The sequence below is a fragment of the Thermobia domestica genome, chromosome 13, assembly GCF_964235325.1.
Source record: "Thermobia domestica chromosome 13, izTheDome1.hap1.1, whole genome shotgun sequence".
Taxonomy (NCBI): Eukaryota; Metazoa; Arthropoda; class Insecta; order Zygentoma; family Lepismatidae; genus Thermobia; species Thermobia domestica.
Window position 1 is genome coordinate 71,829,528 of NC_137466.1, and position 19,485 is coordinate 71,849,012.

Below are 19,485 nucleotides of genomic sequence, written 5' to 3' on the forward strand. Positions count from 1 at the left end.
AGGTTATACTTAGAACTTCTAATTAGTGACAATGATAGAAAATTATGATAATTATTTGGGTTAATGGAGATGGAACTCGCAGCTCAGTACTGTTTGGTAGCTTCCCTACTTCATGATTTTATCATCAATTCTGTACCTGAGAGCATGAAGTGCGTAAGTCCAAGGTTTGGCGGAAATGAGTTAAAACTAGTTTTGTATATCATTCGGAAGTCTGCAGCAAAAGGTTGGCTGTATTTTGTTCTATGAGGGTTGATGACGTAATTAACCAAGTATATTGTAGTAAGTCCAATATGTAATTAGTGCTTAAGTAAGTGTTTTGCTGTTTTCTGGAAAACAAGGATTTGTGATTTACTCACTTCATGCTCTCAGGTACAGAATTTAAAAGGCCTTCAAGAATAGCATGCTCTTGTTGCCTTGAGTGTTAGCATGCCAGAGACGGCCATGATAAACGATTTGTCTTCAGTCATGTAATTTCCCGAATATCAAGTACTCGATAAGTGAGATAGGCTTGAAATAGGTTTGATTTGCTTAGTAAATTAAATAATGTATCAGAAAAATAACTCGCCTTATTGATTATGCCCTACGAACTAAAGATAACGCATAATGAATTCATGGAAAGGGTGAGAGCATACACCAATTCTTCTTTGATTTATTTTCATATGTTTGAGAAGGCGTTCGCAAACTTGTTACGGAAATCGTTGTTTTGTTTGCAGGTTATCCTTATTCCTCTTGTAGATATGTCTTGGGATCCAGGGATACAATAGCAATCTTTTTCCTTGGGAAAACTTTTTCCCACGACAATCTTTCCCTCCATTTTCTCTTATCCTTTTTGAAAAAAAAAAAAAAAAGATAATCAAAGAATCACCACAATAGGTAAGCAGATCTTTCTCCCTTCTGTTTCTCGTATAGGTTTTTAGCTTTGAGTAACTGACCACGAGAATATCATTGAGTCGTCTGTCTTATACACATGCATATACGGGCATGGGCTTTACCATTTGCAATCACGATAATTTTTAGTTGGAGAATCGCTGATATCTGTCTGAGTCCAATTGGATTCATAATCGATTTTTCTGTTTTCATTTCAGTTGATGATAGTAATAATAATAAAACATGATCTAATAACCACATTGTCATTTTGTGTTAATATCAATTGAAATTTAATCTAGATGAAAGATGTCGCATATAGTCAAGGACATAACAAGAGCAGGTGTGTATGAAAAGAAAGAAGGAAAGAAACAAAAAGCGAACATATAAATTAGTCTCCGCCAGGGCAGAGATCACATGTTTTCATGATGCAGTGGTGGTACAGTAGCTGCTTGGGAAAATAGAAGGTATTTTCTATATCGTAAAGACAGTCGTGTACAGCATGTTGAAAACTTGGAGTTTTTCCAAGCACTGCAGTTTTTGAAGCGGCTTGTCAGTACAGATGAAGTCGTAGCGTTGTGTAAAAGAGGAAACCTATCAAGTGACACGTTAAGGAAGAAATACGCTAAGATTGAGTACTACCAAACCCTCGGCTACTTTTACTGTTATTGATTTTATTTTCTCTTAATAATAAGACGTTGCTTCTTTAAGACGTTTACAGTGCTCTTAATAACATTCAGAAAGATTAATAGCGCGTGTTGCACCAAACCCAGCCGTGAGAATATCAAGCGCGTTATGTCGTCTACTTTCAATGCATGTTATTTCGTTCCTAGCTCTCTCTTCTTATGCAGGAATCGTGTTCACCATAGTAGGTGGTGCGTTCCTAAATTTTCGTGGTGCACTGCAGGATAAACAACAAAATGCGTTGTGTGAATTTACTGCTTTATATGTGTGGATTACATTACTGTAAGTGTATTGTGTTGTGTCACCTGAAACCTCGAGAATGAAAGATGTTGTAAATTACATATAGAAGTGCGTGAATTAGTGATCATTTTCGATGATTCGTTTCCAACATAGAGATTATTTGTCTCCTAAGCTGAGGTCAAATGTTTATCCAAATCGAAGGAAGGAGTTTGATTTCCACGTGGAGCTTAATCGTCGCTTTGACCAATGGCATGGAGCGTCTGAGCACAAATCTTTGTATACAGTTGTAAGTAAAATATCTATATTGTTTTATTGTCACCTATTCAATATTTTACTAAATTTGTCTTCTCACATCATTGACTTGATTGATAAAGCAAAAAAGTTTTGAAGAGTAACCAGTCATTGCCATAGTTACTCTGCCATTCTTGACAGGCACTTGCCGCAAACTGTGAAACTTCCATGCATCAAGGTCTTCAACTAACATCTTCGTCTACAAGCAGGAATTTTGTTCTAATACCGTCTGTTAACTTACGTTTAATAACCGTATTCTCTTCTACCGTATACTCTTTTTCCTGCCATCATATATTCTAGCACAACCCTCATGATAGAAGTCCTTAGTCAAGTCCTAATTGGTTTCTCTTCCTCTTTTAATATAATTAAAATTACCTTTTTCTCCTTTATTGTTTCTAACTTTCTCATTCGTTTCTCGATCAACCCAGCTAATTCTCCATTCTTCTCCATACCCACACTTCGAAAGGCAACAGTTTTTTTTTTCATTGCTTTTGCACAGGGTGGATTGATTTAAATCAGTCTGATTTAAATCACGATTTTAATCAAGATTTAAATCACTTGATTTTTTTAAAATAAAAATCGTTGATTTAAATCAAATTCCGAAATGAATTAATTTAAAGTGAAAGTAAGTAAAATCCCGTTTCTTTTCTGTTATTTCGATTATGGGAGATAATAATCATAATACAATGAGACTCAAATGTATGTAAGCACAGTATGAAAACGAGTATCGTGTAGAGAACGATCAGGGAAAATCCCGTTTGAACGGGTAACGGGTAAGCCCTGCTTTCTTCTCTTTGTAACACAGGGTTTTAAAATATCTATTCCAACGGTGAAATCACCATGGACATTTAAGGTAAACTCTTTTGTGTCCACGTCTATTTGTTTGTTTCCAGATAATAGGGGCGTATTTAGAGGGGTCCGATCCCCTCTCCGAAACAAAAAAAAAATTAGATTTTAAAATTTTGGGCGAAATTTATGTACTAAATACATAGAAGTTTCTCGGGATCGTAATACGACAAATTTTGGATGCGTTAAAATATCGAATGATACTTTTGATAAAGTGGATACTTGACCCCATTACAGAACATGCCGCGATCTGCGATGTGATTGCAGAAAATTTGTCGCGCCTGTGCAGGAAAAATTGTCAGAGGAAATAAAATAGCCAACAAAAAAGTATAAAAACGTGCCTGCTATGTATAGATGCCTTAAATGCACGGATAACTCACATTTGAACTGTTTTTCACGTCACATAAAGCATATTTTTAACAATCACAAGTGTTTCTTCTTCTGGAACTGATCATCTTGATTTTTTTTTTTTTATTTTGGAATTCCTGCAGGGAATTCTTGTTATTATTCAGTTCAAAATCTCTTATAGTCGCGAATTGTGTCGAGGACTTTGAATATATAAAACGATAATTATGCCTGTTGTGCTGTATGGTTGTGAAACATGGTCGCTTACGCTGAGGGAAGAACGCAGACTGAAAGTAATTGAGAATAAAATCCTGAAACGAATATTCGGAACCAAAAGGAACGGAAATGAGGAATGGCGAAAACTTCATGATGAGGAACTGCATAATTTATACCATTCACCACATATTGTTAGGATTATCAAATCTTGGAGGCTCAGGTGGGCAGACATGTAGCGAGAATGGAAGAAAGTAGGAACGCTTTCAAAGTTTTAACTGGAAGTCCAATCGGAAAACGACCATTAGGAAGGCCTAGGCGCAGATGTGCGGACAATATTAAGTTGCATCTCGCAGAAATAGGAATACAAGGTAAAAACTGGATCTAGTTGACTAAGGATAGAAGTTAGTGGAGAGCTTTTGTGAACATGGCATTGAACCTCCGGGTTCCATAGGTCATAGAGTGAGTTAGTTAATTTTAGGCGAAATTTATGTACTTTATATGTATTTCGTGCCGCTAGCTAGTTCCAATTGTTTAAAAATATGCCCCTGCCAAATATCAGTAACTTTCGTGAAAAGAGAAGTGTCATGTTGATATACATTGCTGTACTTTTTCTTTAATGCTTAAGAAACATTGTTTGGGATTGAAATAGGTTAACGATTGGGAATTAATTCAAAATTAAAACCCAATACTAACACTTAAATGACATAATTAACATTTAATACTAATTCCTAATGTGTTTTCTTCAGTTCGCGACTTGTATTATACGAAGAAAAAGATTTGATTTAAATCAAAAAAATCGATTTAAATCAAAAAAATCAACAAAAATGATTTTTTTGAAAAAAATCATGATTTTTTTCCACCCTGCTTTTGCATAATGTCCATTTTTCTGTTCCATAGAATACAATACTCCACACGAAATATATTATGGGTCTTTCTCATAGAGTTACTAAACTAACCAGTTGTTAGTTTAACAACGCTATGGTCTTTCTTTATTAATGGATCTACAAAGTATACTTATTGCAGAATGCTTTATTGGCCATTCATATCCTTGGTTTTATTTCGCATTTGCACCTTGTCGTTACTAATACTACTACTCAGGTGTCGAAAACAAGTCACCTAATACTGCTCGCCTTGCAAAAGCTATGATAACTATTCAGTCTTTAACAAATTGCATTAAAATAAGAAATATTACTAAATAGAATTTGATACTAGTGTGCTCCAAGTTGCAGCGCTCCGTTCGTAAAACCCTCAAGATCAGTTACTATTTATACACAAGTTGTTCCCCCAAGCCTTTAGCCCGCTGCTTCATCAAAGAGGGACATATCAAAATCAGTGGCGAAGGGTGGTAAGAGGCACTGAGGCCCGGCCTACCCATTTACTTTCAGAAATTATAATTTATAATTAATTCATTTTCCTTGCACAGAATGCATGATATTTTCTAAGTTGATTAAAAAAATGTTCTATAAAGAAATCGTGGTTGGCACCACTGCTGGGAGGCTCACCAAGCAGTGTCTCAGGCGGCAGTAGAACTACCGCCAAACTACTCAGAAAATCCCGCGAGAGAACGTGTTGGAAATGACGTTTTCTTCACTAGCGTATAACCTGCGAAAGAGACCGGCCTCAGCGCTTATCGACTTTCGTTTCTACCTACTAGTTTCTCTCGAGACCTTCGATTTCGATTCGATATATCAAACAAATAAAGAGCAAGATAACGTGGGCTCCATTCCGTTCCAACTTTGCTTAATTTTGCGGACTCTAACGCAACGCAAAAACTGGAACAAGAAATTCTAAAGGCGCTACGCCTATTATCGCAAACTAATGCGCCTTTATTCCGTTGCGTTGGCGCAAACCTGTACGAAATCAGACTCGTTGAGTTCATTAGAAAGAGTGTATGTTTTTGAGAGATTGTGAGTGATTTTTTTCTTACATTTGCAAAGTGAATGAGAGAAAGTGTCAGTAAGTGGAGAATATGGATATACGTAATATAATTAATATTAAAGAACCTTCTACGTCAGTGGTCTTTTGAAAATTAATGTGCTATTAAGGAACGAAGACTAACGCCTGTGTTGAAAATAGAACAAGCAGAGGGCAAGAGAGTTCTACATGAATTGGTACAGCGGGGGACACTTCTAAATGGTACACCTTAGCCGTAAATCTCCATATGGCTGTACCATTTAGAAGTGTCCCCCGCTGTACAAATATATGTATATACGCAAGGGCGGATCCAAGGGGGAAGGCTAAAGGGCTATAGCCCCCCCCCTTGACTCTCAGGTTTACACTGGATAAAATAGGCTTCAATTCTGCTTTACACTGAATAAAACGGCAAATTATGGTTTAGCCCCTCCCTTGATCATATCCTGGATCCGCCACCATATATATATATATATATATATATATATATATATATATATATATATATATATATATATATATATATATATATATATAGAAGAGCAGCGTATAAAAATATTTAAGTCTGATTCTGTTTTTAAAGGGGAATTAAGTGACACACAAAATATCTTGATTGAATGCTTGTCATGTGTTTTGAACAATATAATTAAAGACAAAATTTTACAAGCAGAGTTTGTTTCAGTGCGTTTCTTGTGAAGCACAGATAATGTGATAGTCCATCTTCCGCACCCGATCACGCCAATTAAAACAATTAAATTGCATTATGACGAATTAAGATTATCTATGAGTCACATACGTCAATTTCAATATGAAAAATAATGAGATCCGGATCGAATAAGTGCTGTCAATGAACTACAATTGCATTAAATTTATGTGAATTCGTCTTGTATTTCTGTAGTAAAATATTTATGTCTAATCTGTTTCATTTTACTATTATTATTATTATTATTATTATTATTATTATTATTATTATTATTGGTGGGAAGTAATAGTAGAACATTGGGCCTACCCTCTTGAAACTATCACCCTTCGCCACTGATCAAAATAGTTGCGAGCTCAAAAAGAAAAGGAATATAATTATTACTCATGTGACGAGTTCGTGTGTTTGTTTTACAGGGTTGCCAAAACATACGAGCTTTAAAAGTCACTGCATGGTTTGTGTTATAATACTGTTCTAACAGTTCATGCGATTGTGGTAATAAAAATCCACTAAAGTAATGCATTCCGATATAAGAAGGACTAGCTATATAAAGTATTAAAATTTTGAAGAAAAGAAAGAAAAAAGTAGGATATTCATACTGCATTTAACAAAACAACAGAAACAACTATCTGTGAGAGATGGTATTAAAATTGGTATATGTATTTTGTTCCGCGGTACTAGTGAAAGTATATGCATAAATCCACACTGTAGATAGTGGCGTATTAAAGGAGCTCACATGTTTAAGTCTACCCCCTCGTAGTATAGTAATATCAAAATTGATTATGTTAGTATGCAGTATATTTCGTTTGTGATCCCCGATAATACTTTTTTTTTTAATAATTTATCACAAATATTATGCAGTCATGTTAGAAACAAAACTTTCTTTCCAGAAGCTCTCTTTAACCCTATAGGCCTATATGATTTCAACAAATTGGTTATGTATTGAATTATTCTTCTTTTGGGAGGAGGGACTCTTTCTCGTCACCGTGTAAGAGCATTAAAAAAAGAAAAAAGTTTTTCAAATTTCTTAAAATTATTTTATTGACTTTGCTTAGGCGAATTGTAACGCATGCGACTTCGCAGTGTATGGTCCCTGATTCTGCTCCCAGTTTCACCACTTAACATTTTCCTCTGTTGACCCATCATCATGAAGGGCTACGGTGGCTTAGTGGTAGAGCGACCCCTTCTGGTGCGTGGGGTCCCTGGTTTGATCCTAGTTTGCACCAAATGGGCTTTGTGGTGGACAATCACAATTACGTGAGTTATTGTAGTGATAATGATACTGATAATACAAGCACTATGATAAAACCTGTTGTTATTAGTGAAAAAGACACAAAGTTGTCGTTTCAAATTCAGTATTCCTTTTTAGCACAAAGACAACGTGAGAGGTGGACGTAATGCGTTCAAATTTCAAGGCTTTCTCTTTGCGAATCGAACCCGGGATTTCATGCACCAAAGAAGCACGTGCTAGCCACTCGAGCAGCGGGAAGGGCTAATGGAATTCATCAGTGTATTTATCTATCTATTAAAATGCTACAGTACCAATTAAGAGCGACCGAGCTCTAACATATAATCTTAGCTTTCAAACCTTTGATTTGCGTTTATTTGTGATTTCACGTTTATAACAAAGACAAATATTTTTAAAAGAGTGTACTTTAAATAAATTACTTACAGAAATATTTTTGACAAAGTTTATCCTTTTAAATTATTGTTCAAAGGCCTTTGCCTTTAATAAGCCTTCTCCGAAATAAATGTAAATGAATTGTGCTGCCATTTTGGAGCTCTTTTAAACTACGTTTATATGTTTCTGTCCAATCCTTTTGACAAGGAGATCTCGGAAACTACAGACTCTAGAAAGATGACGTTTTCACTAATCGACTGCAAATTTCATGTAGATTGTCCAGTTCTAATTGAATATTTAAAAAAAATGGCCACTATTTCTTTATTACATTTTTACGAGTACATTGGAAGTGTTGAAATTTTAAAAAAATAAAGTATCACATCCTAAGCATTATACATTCCAACACTACACTTTTGTATATAGGGATTGCATATGTCTCAGCGTTTTTCATGGGCAAATAATAATGGAAAAGGAAGGATAACCGTTTCTCCAGTCTAAGATGAACCTTTTTTGGGAGTGTTTTGCCCAATGAACACCATATATAACTGACACTATAATTCATTGTGTATGTAATGTATTTGCTTATTACATACTGCATGCAAGAAGAAAGAAAACACTGGTCATACATGAATTAGAAACTCCAACCGGAAGCAGGCTTAAATCTTGCAAACGGTGCGAGATATTGAGAAAAATAATCGGAAAAAGTCTCCCCTTTATGATACCCCATGGCTTTTTTTTTAAAAAAATCAATACGTCTTTCACTTGTGTCTATAAAGGGACATGTACATATGTTGTGAGGAATGAGAAGGAGATTTATCTCATATGCGAATGATGCGCTGTGTAGAGAGCGCAGGTTCAGCTAGTTTAGTTACTTATAAGGATGGAGTTTCGACATTTACTTACGTACATTCAAGTTTTTCTCATTACCAGTTTAGTTTGTATTGAAGTCGATTGAACTTAGACCTATATTGCACACCCGGGACTTAAAGAATTTCACATTTTAAATCATTGCAAATTTCAGAAACAGTGCGATGGGAAAGTGATTTGTAACAATAAAAACAAATGAATGACCTAGTAAAATTGAAAATTAAATACACACTAAATAGGTTTTAGAACTCGGAAACAACTTCACATCCAGAATAAATAGGGCAATATTAATGTTTAGTAGTAGATAGCTAGTCTAGAAAGAGAATCAAAAAAGACTTAGGAAAGTGTTATTGGAGATGGAGTTTAAAAGAATCTTGCTCGTTATAAACTTTAGATTTTTTAAAAATGTAATTAAAACTTTTTACAAAAGTTCCAAGTGTTTGAGTTGCAGATGAAACAGTTCTTGTGAAACCGAATCAAAAATATCACTGGAAAAACGAAAGATTATTGAATGAAAATATATGTAGAAAGTCAAAAACATGATCTGTTAGGCTTTAACGTTCCTTTTCAATACCGAAGCTGTGTAAGATGTTGACTTGCAAGTAACACTTCCCAAGAATAAAACTTTGATTTTGATAAAATTTGGCAGGTAGATACTACACATAAAATAAACGAATCCGTTTTTTTTTTAAATTTTCTGCGGAAAAACTGTTTTAGGGGGCAAGAGCTCCCACCCAAAATTTTGAAAGTTTACACCCGAAAGGCAAAAACAAGTGGACCGAAGTGAACGAAATTGTGCACAGATATTGTAAACATGAAATGAGGGAATATGGGTTTCGTATTTTCCTTTTTTTTAAAAAAAAAAAAATGATTGGACCGAGGCGTTGAGTGGCGGAAGGAGTGCACCGAAGCGAATGAAATTGTATGTAGACAATGGATATGTAAAATAAGACCTTTCGTTTTTCACAAGTGTCTCCATTCGATTTCTTCAAATTTGGCAGATCAACAAGCACGAACTGTATAGCGTATTTTGTAGTATTTCATGAGGCACCTTTAATCCTTACAGTTTTTCCACATATACAAAAACACGTGTCCATTAATTTTCTGTTTGCTGTTGATGTACCAAATTTGAAGCAAAACTGATAGGGACACTTGAGAAACACGGAAGGCCTTATTTTACATAGGTTATATACAATATCTACACACAATTTCATTTGCTTCGGTCCATTCCTTCCTGCATTGTTACGGTAATATTTACTTTCTTTCGGAAGGGACCTAGGCTCCATCACTGTTTTTCCGCACAAATTAAAACTCGTTTCATTTATTGTTTTGCAAATTGTCTCGATACGAAGTTTCGTTGCAATTCTCCATACTCTTTAGTAACTTCTGACGTATACTTATGTGCACCTTTGATATTTCGTAATCAACGGTTTAGAAGGTCCATGCCCCACTCAACCGTTTTTTTTTTTTTTTTTTTTTTCAGGAAAATACGAAACCCGTATTTCCTTACTTTACAGTAATCTATGCACAATTTTATTCAATTCGGTGCACTTCTTCTTGCCTTTTGGATCTCAAATTTCAAAATTTTGGGTGGGACATTTGCCCCCTTTTAGCTCATTTGTGCTAATTATTCGGATACTCAACGTTTATGAAACGAAAATAGGATTTGTCTTAAGTATCAAAATTTTCAATAAGTTACCTAAGTCTCGAAAGCAAAATAAAACATATTTTGGGTTCAAGTTGCAACTTGATAACTTCTTAGTAAATAAATGTTATTACTTCATAAAGGAGTTTTATGAAAACAATACATATCCTGTATTTATTATTATTTCAGTATTTATTTCTGTTGCAAATATATAAAATATATATGTATATATTTTAAAAGTAATTTTATTGTGGTCTTTCTGTACTTGTAAGATTTTGTTAAAAAAATGTGTATCATTTTGTAATTTTGACAACTGTATACGTAGTCGGGAATACCAATTGTGTGGAAAATAGGCCAATAAATAAATAAGCCTTCAAAATGTAGGCAGGAATGGGGAAAAGTAATGAAGTGTTTTGGGAGAAAAGAGAAAGCAGAATAAGAATATTGTGGATGATTTAAAACGTGGAGAAGAAACTTGATAATATACTATTTTGAAGAGATTACATTCTAATGTATGTGGTTATGGGTGTAATAAAGAAAAAAAAAAGATGTTTTCAGTTAATGGTCGGGATTAAACAGTTAATTACTTGGAAAGAGATTAGCAAGGGACAACATTGCATGGAATCGGTTACACAAGAAGTGACAGTGACAGCAGAATGTTTATGATGAGAAGTAAATCAATATTTTATTGAATGTAAAAGATTGTACAATGGTTGCATTGCAAAATAAGAATCAGTTCGATGTGTTAATAGTGATTTTTTTTTAATGCGTAGATTCTCTGAGTTTTCATTATCCTAGTCATGTATATGTCGTTTGTCCAGGAAGCAAAAACCATCTCCTTTTGTACTATAGCTTATCATTGTTTACTAATTAATAATAAACTTTTTATGTTGAGTGCGAATTCCATTAAATTCTTCAAACGAAAATGTCATTCAAAACTCGACGAAATCAATCATTACGCTATACGTATCATCACGAGAATCCACTTCAACCGAACTGCGAGGATTGCATTAGACAGCCCTTTTAGTATTGATTACAACGGTGCTCTACTTTAACAGACCTAATTTCGTGATATAGCAGTCTTGTTTGTAATTAAGGTAATTGTAGGTATCCTCATGTTCTGTAATAATTTTTATACGGGCTAATTTTTAGTAAAAGGAAATGTAGTATTAAGGACTTACTTACAAGCAGAATAGCAGCATTCATGTGACTCACAATCACTAGTAGAACGAGGGGTCCAGCATTTAGTTTATAGTGAGCATCGTGTCCATGGGTTTTCTCGATATTTTTCCTCTCTTCCACATTCTCATTCCATTAATTATTTTATAATCAGTCATTTTCATTAATCGCCAGTTTCCTTTAGCGTATAGCACGTAATTGTGGGACGTAAAACTAGAAGTTTCATTTCATTTCATTTCTTTTTCTTCATTGATCGTGGATGAATGGTTAGCGCTCTTATATTGTAATGGAATATCTCGAATTTTAATCGTATGGCCAGCTATTCTGACAATTCCCCTCCTCCCCTAGATCTTTTCGTCAATTTCACCGAATGCTGAAATAATGCCCTTAACTATATAGACTTTGCTCGACTTCTTAAAAATATTGTTTATTATTATTATTATTATTATTATTATTGTTATTGTTGTTTTCAGCTGTTGTTGGAGCTGCATTTGGGACTTCGTTAGTAATCACTTCAGATTCTCACAAATATGCAGAAGGAATGTCAATGGTTCCTAAAATTGTATACTTCGTGCCCTTTCAGATGCAGTATTGAATTCTTCAATAATAATAATAATAATAATAATAATAATAATAATAATAATAATAATAATAATAATAATAATAATAATATGCACAAATTTATATTTATTTTCCATGAAAACTTTCGCATCTATTGCAGTGCAGTGTTATTTTTTTTAAAACCAGCTTTGTTCTTAATGCAACCATAGTTCTTATTAAATAGTTATTTTGTGTTTGTACGGTATTTAATTTAACGTCTCTTTGTTACAACATTCGTATTTGTAATTACTACTGTAGCGTATTTCTGTCAGTAGCTTACCGCCCCCCTGGCTTGCTCGTCTTGCCCCTTGCCCCGGAGGGCGCCTCAGGTTGGAAACCACTGTGATACGAATAGTTACATGTTTGTGCAATTGTTGTCACGGTAATACATATAACATTCAAAATGAAGTTCTAGTAATATTTTGAAAGTTACTTCTCTTTATATTTTCTTTATATTCCCTTTATATTAACCTAGACGAATGACTGCCGTGTGGGCTAAAGAAGACGGGTGGTTAATGAAAGTGAAAGGTTATGGAAGAATAATTGAAGTGAGAATGTGGGAGGAAACGAGAGTACTAAAAAAACACACACATGCTGCCCATCACAAGCTCACCTGGCGTGGAATCGAACTTCGGACTGTTTGTACTAGAAGTGAAACGAAGTGTATGGATTAATTACTTATTTTAATACTAGAAAAATATTTATAGTATTATAAACATTGCTGAAATATTAAATGAGCTATACATTTTCGTAACAGATGCATTTATACGCAAATAATGCAAACATAATAAGTGTATACCTATTTTCTTACTTCAATTAGACTTGTTAGGTAGCACCACCGCACCGGCAGGAATTAAGTGGTTTTGTTTGTTCCAGTTCCAAGCAAATTGAATTCAGAAGGGGTTCCTAAATTAATTGCATCGTAGGAAATTACTGGCAGAAGCATGGGTTGGTGGTTTCGTTCTCCCTGGAATTTGTATAGGGATGTATGTAATCTGTAAAATTTTAAAGTTAAAATGAAAACAATGGAACTGAAACCGAGGCTTAAACTGAAAATTAAGTAGATTCTTGCAGCGAATCTTTAGCTCTTCCCATTATTCAGTATTTTGGGGGCAAGGAGAAAAGAAATTGTAATGTGAGCAAAATGTTGCTCGAAGTAATCATAATGTCACGTATACGATTCAGTTTTCCTTCTATTGATTTGGTTTTGCTTTCGTGTTTTATTCAGTTTATGAGAATAGGCAATATTTAATTAATCAAGATTGAAACTTCTGTTCGTTCGAAGGTATTTTCAGAATAACTCTGCGCCAATATACAGGTTTTGCTTATTATTCGTTAAGTACAAAAGGAACAAAATATCTTAGTTAAATATGTACAACATAATTTTAGTTAAAGTACTAGAACTTTTAATTGACTTAGCTAAATGGGCCAATATTTGTAGGTAATAACGAAACATCATCCTAGAAATATTTTTCTTTTTTAAACTGATACTCAGAACTTCTGTAGTTTATGATAGATACAAATGTCGTTTTGAGGGGACGAGGTAGAGTGGAGTATCTAATGTTGCGATGTAAAAGATACGTTTTGGGGGTGGAGTAAAGTGAAGCATCCAATTTTGTGAACATTGAATTTACATACTGCTGTATATGTTGCGGATTATTGATTGGATTGATATATTTATACATTCAGGTACGAGATAGCGTGGTAGGAGCAGAAAAAAAATAGCGAACGTTGTTGTGCCGGTTGTATAGGATAAAGTTTGTTGCTTTCATTACGAGACTACAAGTGTTCCTGCAAGTCACTTTGTTCCCTTGCTGTAATCGATATGAGGCAACTCAGCTGAGTTGCAGATGTCCTTCACCTCCATGCTAGTCACAGGAGATGTGTTTATCTTGCGAAATATATTTTTCTGCTACATCGGGTCTTCCATTGCAATAAACGAATTTATCATGAAACTCTAGCGAATAAAAGAGAATCAAATATTTGTTTTGTTGATGGAAAACATCTCCGTTGAAATAGAAAATTGATATATATTTTGAAAATAATATAACATGTAATATTGCAAGCTTTTTTATTTTTATTTTTTTTTATTTTCAGTCTTTAATGTTTCCTTTCCATTTATCTAGGCAAATTTGATTATTACTGAAAGTTGATTTTAATAGATTTTTAATCTAATCCAAGAAAAGCAATTATCAGCAGCCTTCGTTCTTGATGAGATTCCCTTAGTGATTTACATGAAAGCTCCTTCTGAACCCAGTTCTGTTTATTTGAAGGTTGTTTGTGTTATCATGGACATGAATGTCGAAATATTGATTTTTCGTGGTTTCGGAAAAGCAGAATTAAGAGGGATGTATGAAGAATAGTGTGAAAGTAGTTCTTCCACCTGTAGAACTTACTAATACGGGTAACACCACTACTGATCTGGATAACCTCATGGATTTTGTTACGAAGTGACTTCACAGGATATTGCTGTTGTGTTACATCGATGTGAATCCACTTACTCATTAGTATAGTTGTAGTTCTACCAACATCTATTTCTGCATTTCTCTCGCTGTCCGAGATAGTCCCAAAGATTTACAGTTGGATTTAAATCTGAATTTGTAGGCCAGACCAGCTGTGGCATGGTAACTGAATGTTCTTCAAAGGATGTATAAACGCTTTGAGTCCTGTGAACACGGGAGTTATTATCGTGGAAGATTGGAATGTGCACTATATATTCATCACGGATGTTGTAGAACGGCAATACACGGGGAGTGTCTAGCTCCAGATGCTTAAGACTATCTGAAATGCCCGTTCTTCGCACGAGAAGAATAGGTTTTTGGAGAATATTTGAAAGGTATATTTTTGAAATAGCTTTATCCCCTCACGTTGCGGATTTGAATCTAAATGAAATTATAAAAACTTAGCTTGACCCAAGCTATATTCGAAAATTCATCTCAAGCCATGCATCCATTATTGTTTCTCTCTCTCTCTCTCTCTCTTAACAAAACACCTTTCGTTAGGACACATTTCGGTCAAAGTGTAACGATGAAACCCCAGCTCGACCCAAGTTACTTTCAGAAATTGATTTTAAACGGTTCATCCTTTGCCATATTCATTAAATGGGAAATTGAAATCTCATACAAATTGACACCTTCTTGCCCTAGAAGTTGAATTTTCGAAAATGTTGAATCGCGTGTCCGTTATTTTAAATAAGAAATTTATATATTAAGTTTAATCTCTCCAATGGGCTTGTGAGATCCCTACTTTTGACGCATGTTTTGAATCCTCTTCACTCTTTACGATTGGATACACATTTTAAAGGAACTCTCATGGTAAAATCCCGTCTCGAGCCAAGTGCTGAGTTCAAAAATTTATTTCAGACTGAGACATAGTATGGAATTATGTAGTAGACATGCATACATTTAGTTCTCTGTTCGACTTGTGTACTCTAAATGCTCGCATTAAGCAAATTTATACTATTAGAACGTAACATCAGACAAAATAGTATTGAGAAGAATGCATTCTTCACGAATGAACGGACCAGCTCCTTCCTACGTTCTGTGGTAAACATGCTACGTGTCGGATCGGCTCGTAATATAAATTAAATCAATAGTTAGTACGTGCATTTGATTCTCCAAGTTCTGGATTCGGTTTTCTTTGGGGGTCGTAGCTCTGTGTTAACCAAGCATCTTTAAAGGAGTTGGTCGCATGAAAAATTAGTGAACTATGAGTGAAACAAGAAAAATAGAAGGGGGTCGATACTCTAGCCACGAGGGAGCTCTACGTGGTCAAATAGCATACGCGACTTTGGCGTGTGAAACCCGGGTTCGATTTGCGACGGGAGCTCATGATGTTCAGATCTCGCGTTAAGCTGTAGGTCCTCGTCTTGTATATCTTCGCTGCTGAAAGGGACACTAAACTGGAACAAAATCTGGTCAGAACCCTTTGTGAGCGAAAAAGACTACTGTTTATTTATTACGCGTGTAAATGTGGCTGTACAGCAACACGCTGCATTTTGTAATCTGCTTTCGTAAAATTATTGTCGTGTTCTCGTTTCATCTAAAAATAAATTTCTAGTATATTATTTGATATGAAGAGTAAAAGTTCAGAATATTTATAAATAAATTGCATGATAGACTACTTTAGCGCACGAAGGACCTATCCAATTAGAGGGGTTTTTAGATGGATGGTGTGTGGACTCTAACAACTTTAGTCGCGTTAGTTCCGACTTTCTACATTGAAGTTCACTACATGAAAAGTCTCTTGATGTAGTGACATCTTAAAACACATGTATCACTTAATACTTGGGTATATATTCGTTGTTTTTCACAGGGGCTGGTAGTGCAATGGTGGAGCGCTCACTTTGGTGCAAAAGTTATCTAGTTCGATCTCAGGACACGTCATTTTGTGTTGAATTATATCTTGTGGTTTTTCTCGGGCTTTCCCCGTTTTTCACATTAGCATTCCACCAATTATTTCATAACTCACTTTCATTAGGGTATAATTATCAATCTCCTTTACTCTGAAGGACATAACCACTCATGGAACATTAAATCAAAGTTTTCTTGTCCTCTTTTCTCATTTCATGATAAGAATGAATTATTAAGTTGCTTAATTTGTATTACGGCTGCGATCATGCCTTTTCTTCGTATCTTGTGATTGGACGACTTGAAACAAAGGCAAACAGTTGCTAATATGAATGGAAATGTGTTAATGGTTATTTATATAATTTACGCGTCTATTTGTAGTCCGTCATGTTAATTTAATGACTAGCACGCGCGCCTTTGGTGCACGGTGCCCCGCATTCGATTCCCAGTGGGAGACCATTGGACGTATTACGGTGGTTCGGATTCCACCTTAAACTGTAGGTCTACGTCTCATATAACTTTGGTGCTGAAAGAGACGCTTAACTGAATCCAACCAACCAATCGTCTATTTGTAAATCGTCCATCAATTATTTTTGTGAAATGGACTCTCTTAATTACGAGAATATCTTTGGATAAATCGAGATGATGATGGGATAATCATATAAAATTGGATCTTAAGAAAGTAAGTTGTCTGGTAATAATCCTGATTATATTGACTTAGGTTAGGATCAATCCACTGACTGGTCTTTGTTTCAGTTAGTTTGAACCTTTGCGTTTCTTAAGCTATACCAGCGTTTCCCAACCTTTTTCAACTTGCGGCACACTACGGGTGTTACTTGGATTCTCGCGGCACACTTATAGATATTATTATTTGTAAATATAAAACACAGTGGTATTTTTTCTGTGATTATTGATCTCGCAGAGAAGAAAGTTCTTTCAGTGTTTTTCCCCCTTGGTAAATCATTATGCTTATTTTTCATTCTGATTTAAAAATAGAAAACAATTGCAATGAAATATTGGACTCTAGTTTATAAAAATACGCTTTCTTTTTAAAAACTGTATCCAACCAACCTTTTACTAAGAAGGAAGATCACTAAATAACGAACAAACAAACAAATCTCTTTTACTTTTAAAACACAAATGTAGGTAATTTGTCGAAAGGATTGAATGATATTTTAAATTTTCAAGTTACGAAATAGTCTGCAAGAATAAAGAAGCAATAATGGTCATAACAATTATAACAACTATATTTTTTTCACCAATAGAAATATACAGAACAGTAACCCGGTATGAAACTTAAAATTGTAGATTCATAATAGAAGTTCATAGTAATGTAAAATACAAATATACATTTTTCCCTACGTTTTGCAATTTGATTACTATAAAATTCATAATTTTGTTTCGATTCCTCGCGGCACACCAGCGGCCCATTCACGGCACACCAATGTGCCGCGGCATACCGGTTGGGAAACGCTGAGCTATACAATGAGTGAGTTAGTTTACAGTGGAAGTCGTCATTGACTTTCATTTAATAAACTTTGCCTTTCTCTTCAATTTTAATGTTGAGATTTATTTTTTTAAAAAAAATATTTCTTTATATTTACAGGGAGCTCGTGTGTGGATTCCTCACCCAGAGACTGTATGGATAGGAGCAGAAGTTGTAGAAGATTATAAGAGTGGAGTGCTTAAGGTTGAATCCGAAGATGGAGAGGTAAGACACTGGAAATATTTATTAATAATGTGACAGTTGCATCATTACCATTTTTATTTAATTTTTAAATAAATCTTTTAAACCCAATTTTGCGTATAATTATGAACATTAGTGAATATAATTTTCATTTTCATTTTTGTTTGTTTAACCCTCGATTAGTCGCGCCGCGGTCGAAAGGACCGCAAGGAAATTATTGTTTATCGTGTGTCCACTCTGTTTGTCCGACAGACGCCACCGTCTAGCTAATCTTACCCCTCACCTTCCCGAACATTCCTGCCCAATTACTCCCTTATCCGTTGTTTAGTTTAACTACTAGTGACTGTTTAGTGACTCTGCGGTGCTTTCCACCGCGCGCGACTAACCGTGTAATGTTTTTTCTCAGTGTTACGCTCTGCACGTGACCTTTGCTTTGGAGATGTTTTGAGCTTTATAAGTATAAATGTTATTTTAATAGATGGAAGAGAGGTCGACAAAGTTAAAAAAATGATCTCAAGTTTGGAAAAAGAGGAAATTAGAAATGAACAGCTTAAAAGAACGGAGGGTAATGTTAGGAATGGACTATCGGGATAAATCAGCCGAGATCATCTAGTGGAAGCTTTGTCTGAGGAAGATCATAAAAAAAATGTAGAAGTGAGGCTTCTGCGAGCAAGTCTGAAGATCTCAAACCCAGAAATGACCAGCGATTCCCCGAATGTAGTCAGAGCAACAGAGGACGAAATAAGCGCCGACGAAGTGTAAAACAGTGTAAATTTCAAGATAACCTAAAATAATTCAATGAATAGGTGGTTTCAAAATAATAGGACCGTAAAATAATTCAATGTAAATTTGATTTGATTTCAATTTAGCGCCCCTTTGAGCATCAAGGCTATGTAAGACGTAGACCTACTGCTTAACGTGGGATCCGAACCACATGAGCTCCCACCGAGAATCGAACCCGGAAGTTCCACGCCAAAGGGGTGTATGCTAACCGCTTAGCTACGAGTGAGCTATTATTGAATGTAATATGCGCTTTGAAGCTTTGTTTTATTGTTATGTGTATATAGCATTTATTTTAGTAATTTACTATTGCATTTCAAATTTTAGACGGGCCAAAGAGTTGACAAAAACAAAGGATCGTCATCAGAATTAAAATTTTCAATAAAACCAGTGCTTAGTTATCTATCTAACGAAAAAACATTTTATTCTAAATAAGAAATAAAAAAAAAAAAACAGTACATGTCTAACAGTAGGTTCCAATAATAGTTACTACTGTAAAACTTATTATAATAATAAATATTTTAATCCCTCTTAATCAGAAAATATACAAAATTACGTTTCTAATACAAGAAAAAATGTTTAGAACGATATTTGCAACACATTATGTTCGTGCGGTCCTTTTGACCGCGCGCGACTACTCGCGTTACTTTTTCAGCGCGA

General features: G+C 34.8%; 1 protein-coding gene across 1 annotated transcript in view; it reads left to right on the top strand.

Annotated features, from left to right (window-relative positions):
- Positions 1-19,485, top strand: part of didum (dilute class unconventional myosin) — a 295,555-nt gene that overhangs the window by 135,446 nt on the left and 140,624 nt on the right. Inside the window, exon 2 of the mRNA XM_081735899.1 lies at positions 17,965-18,069. Coding sequence (XP_081592025.1) covers positions 17,965-18,069 — 105 coding nt within the window. The remainder of the gene's footprint in view (positions 1-17,964; positions 18,070-19,485) is intronic.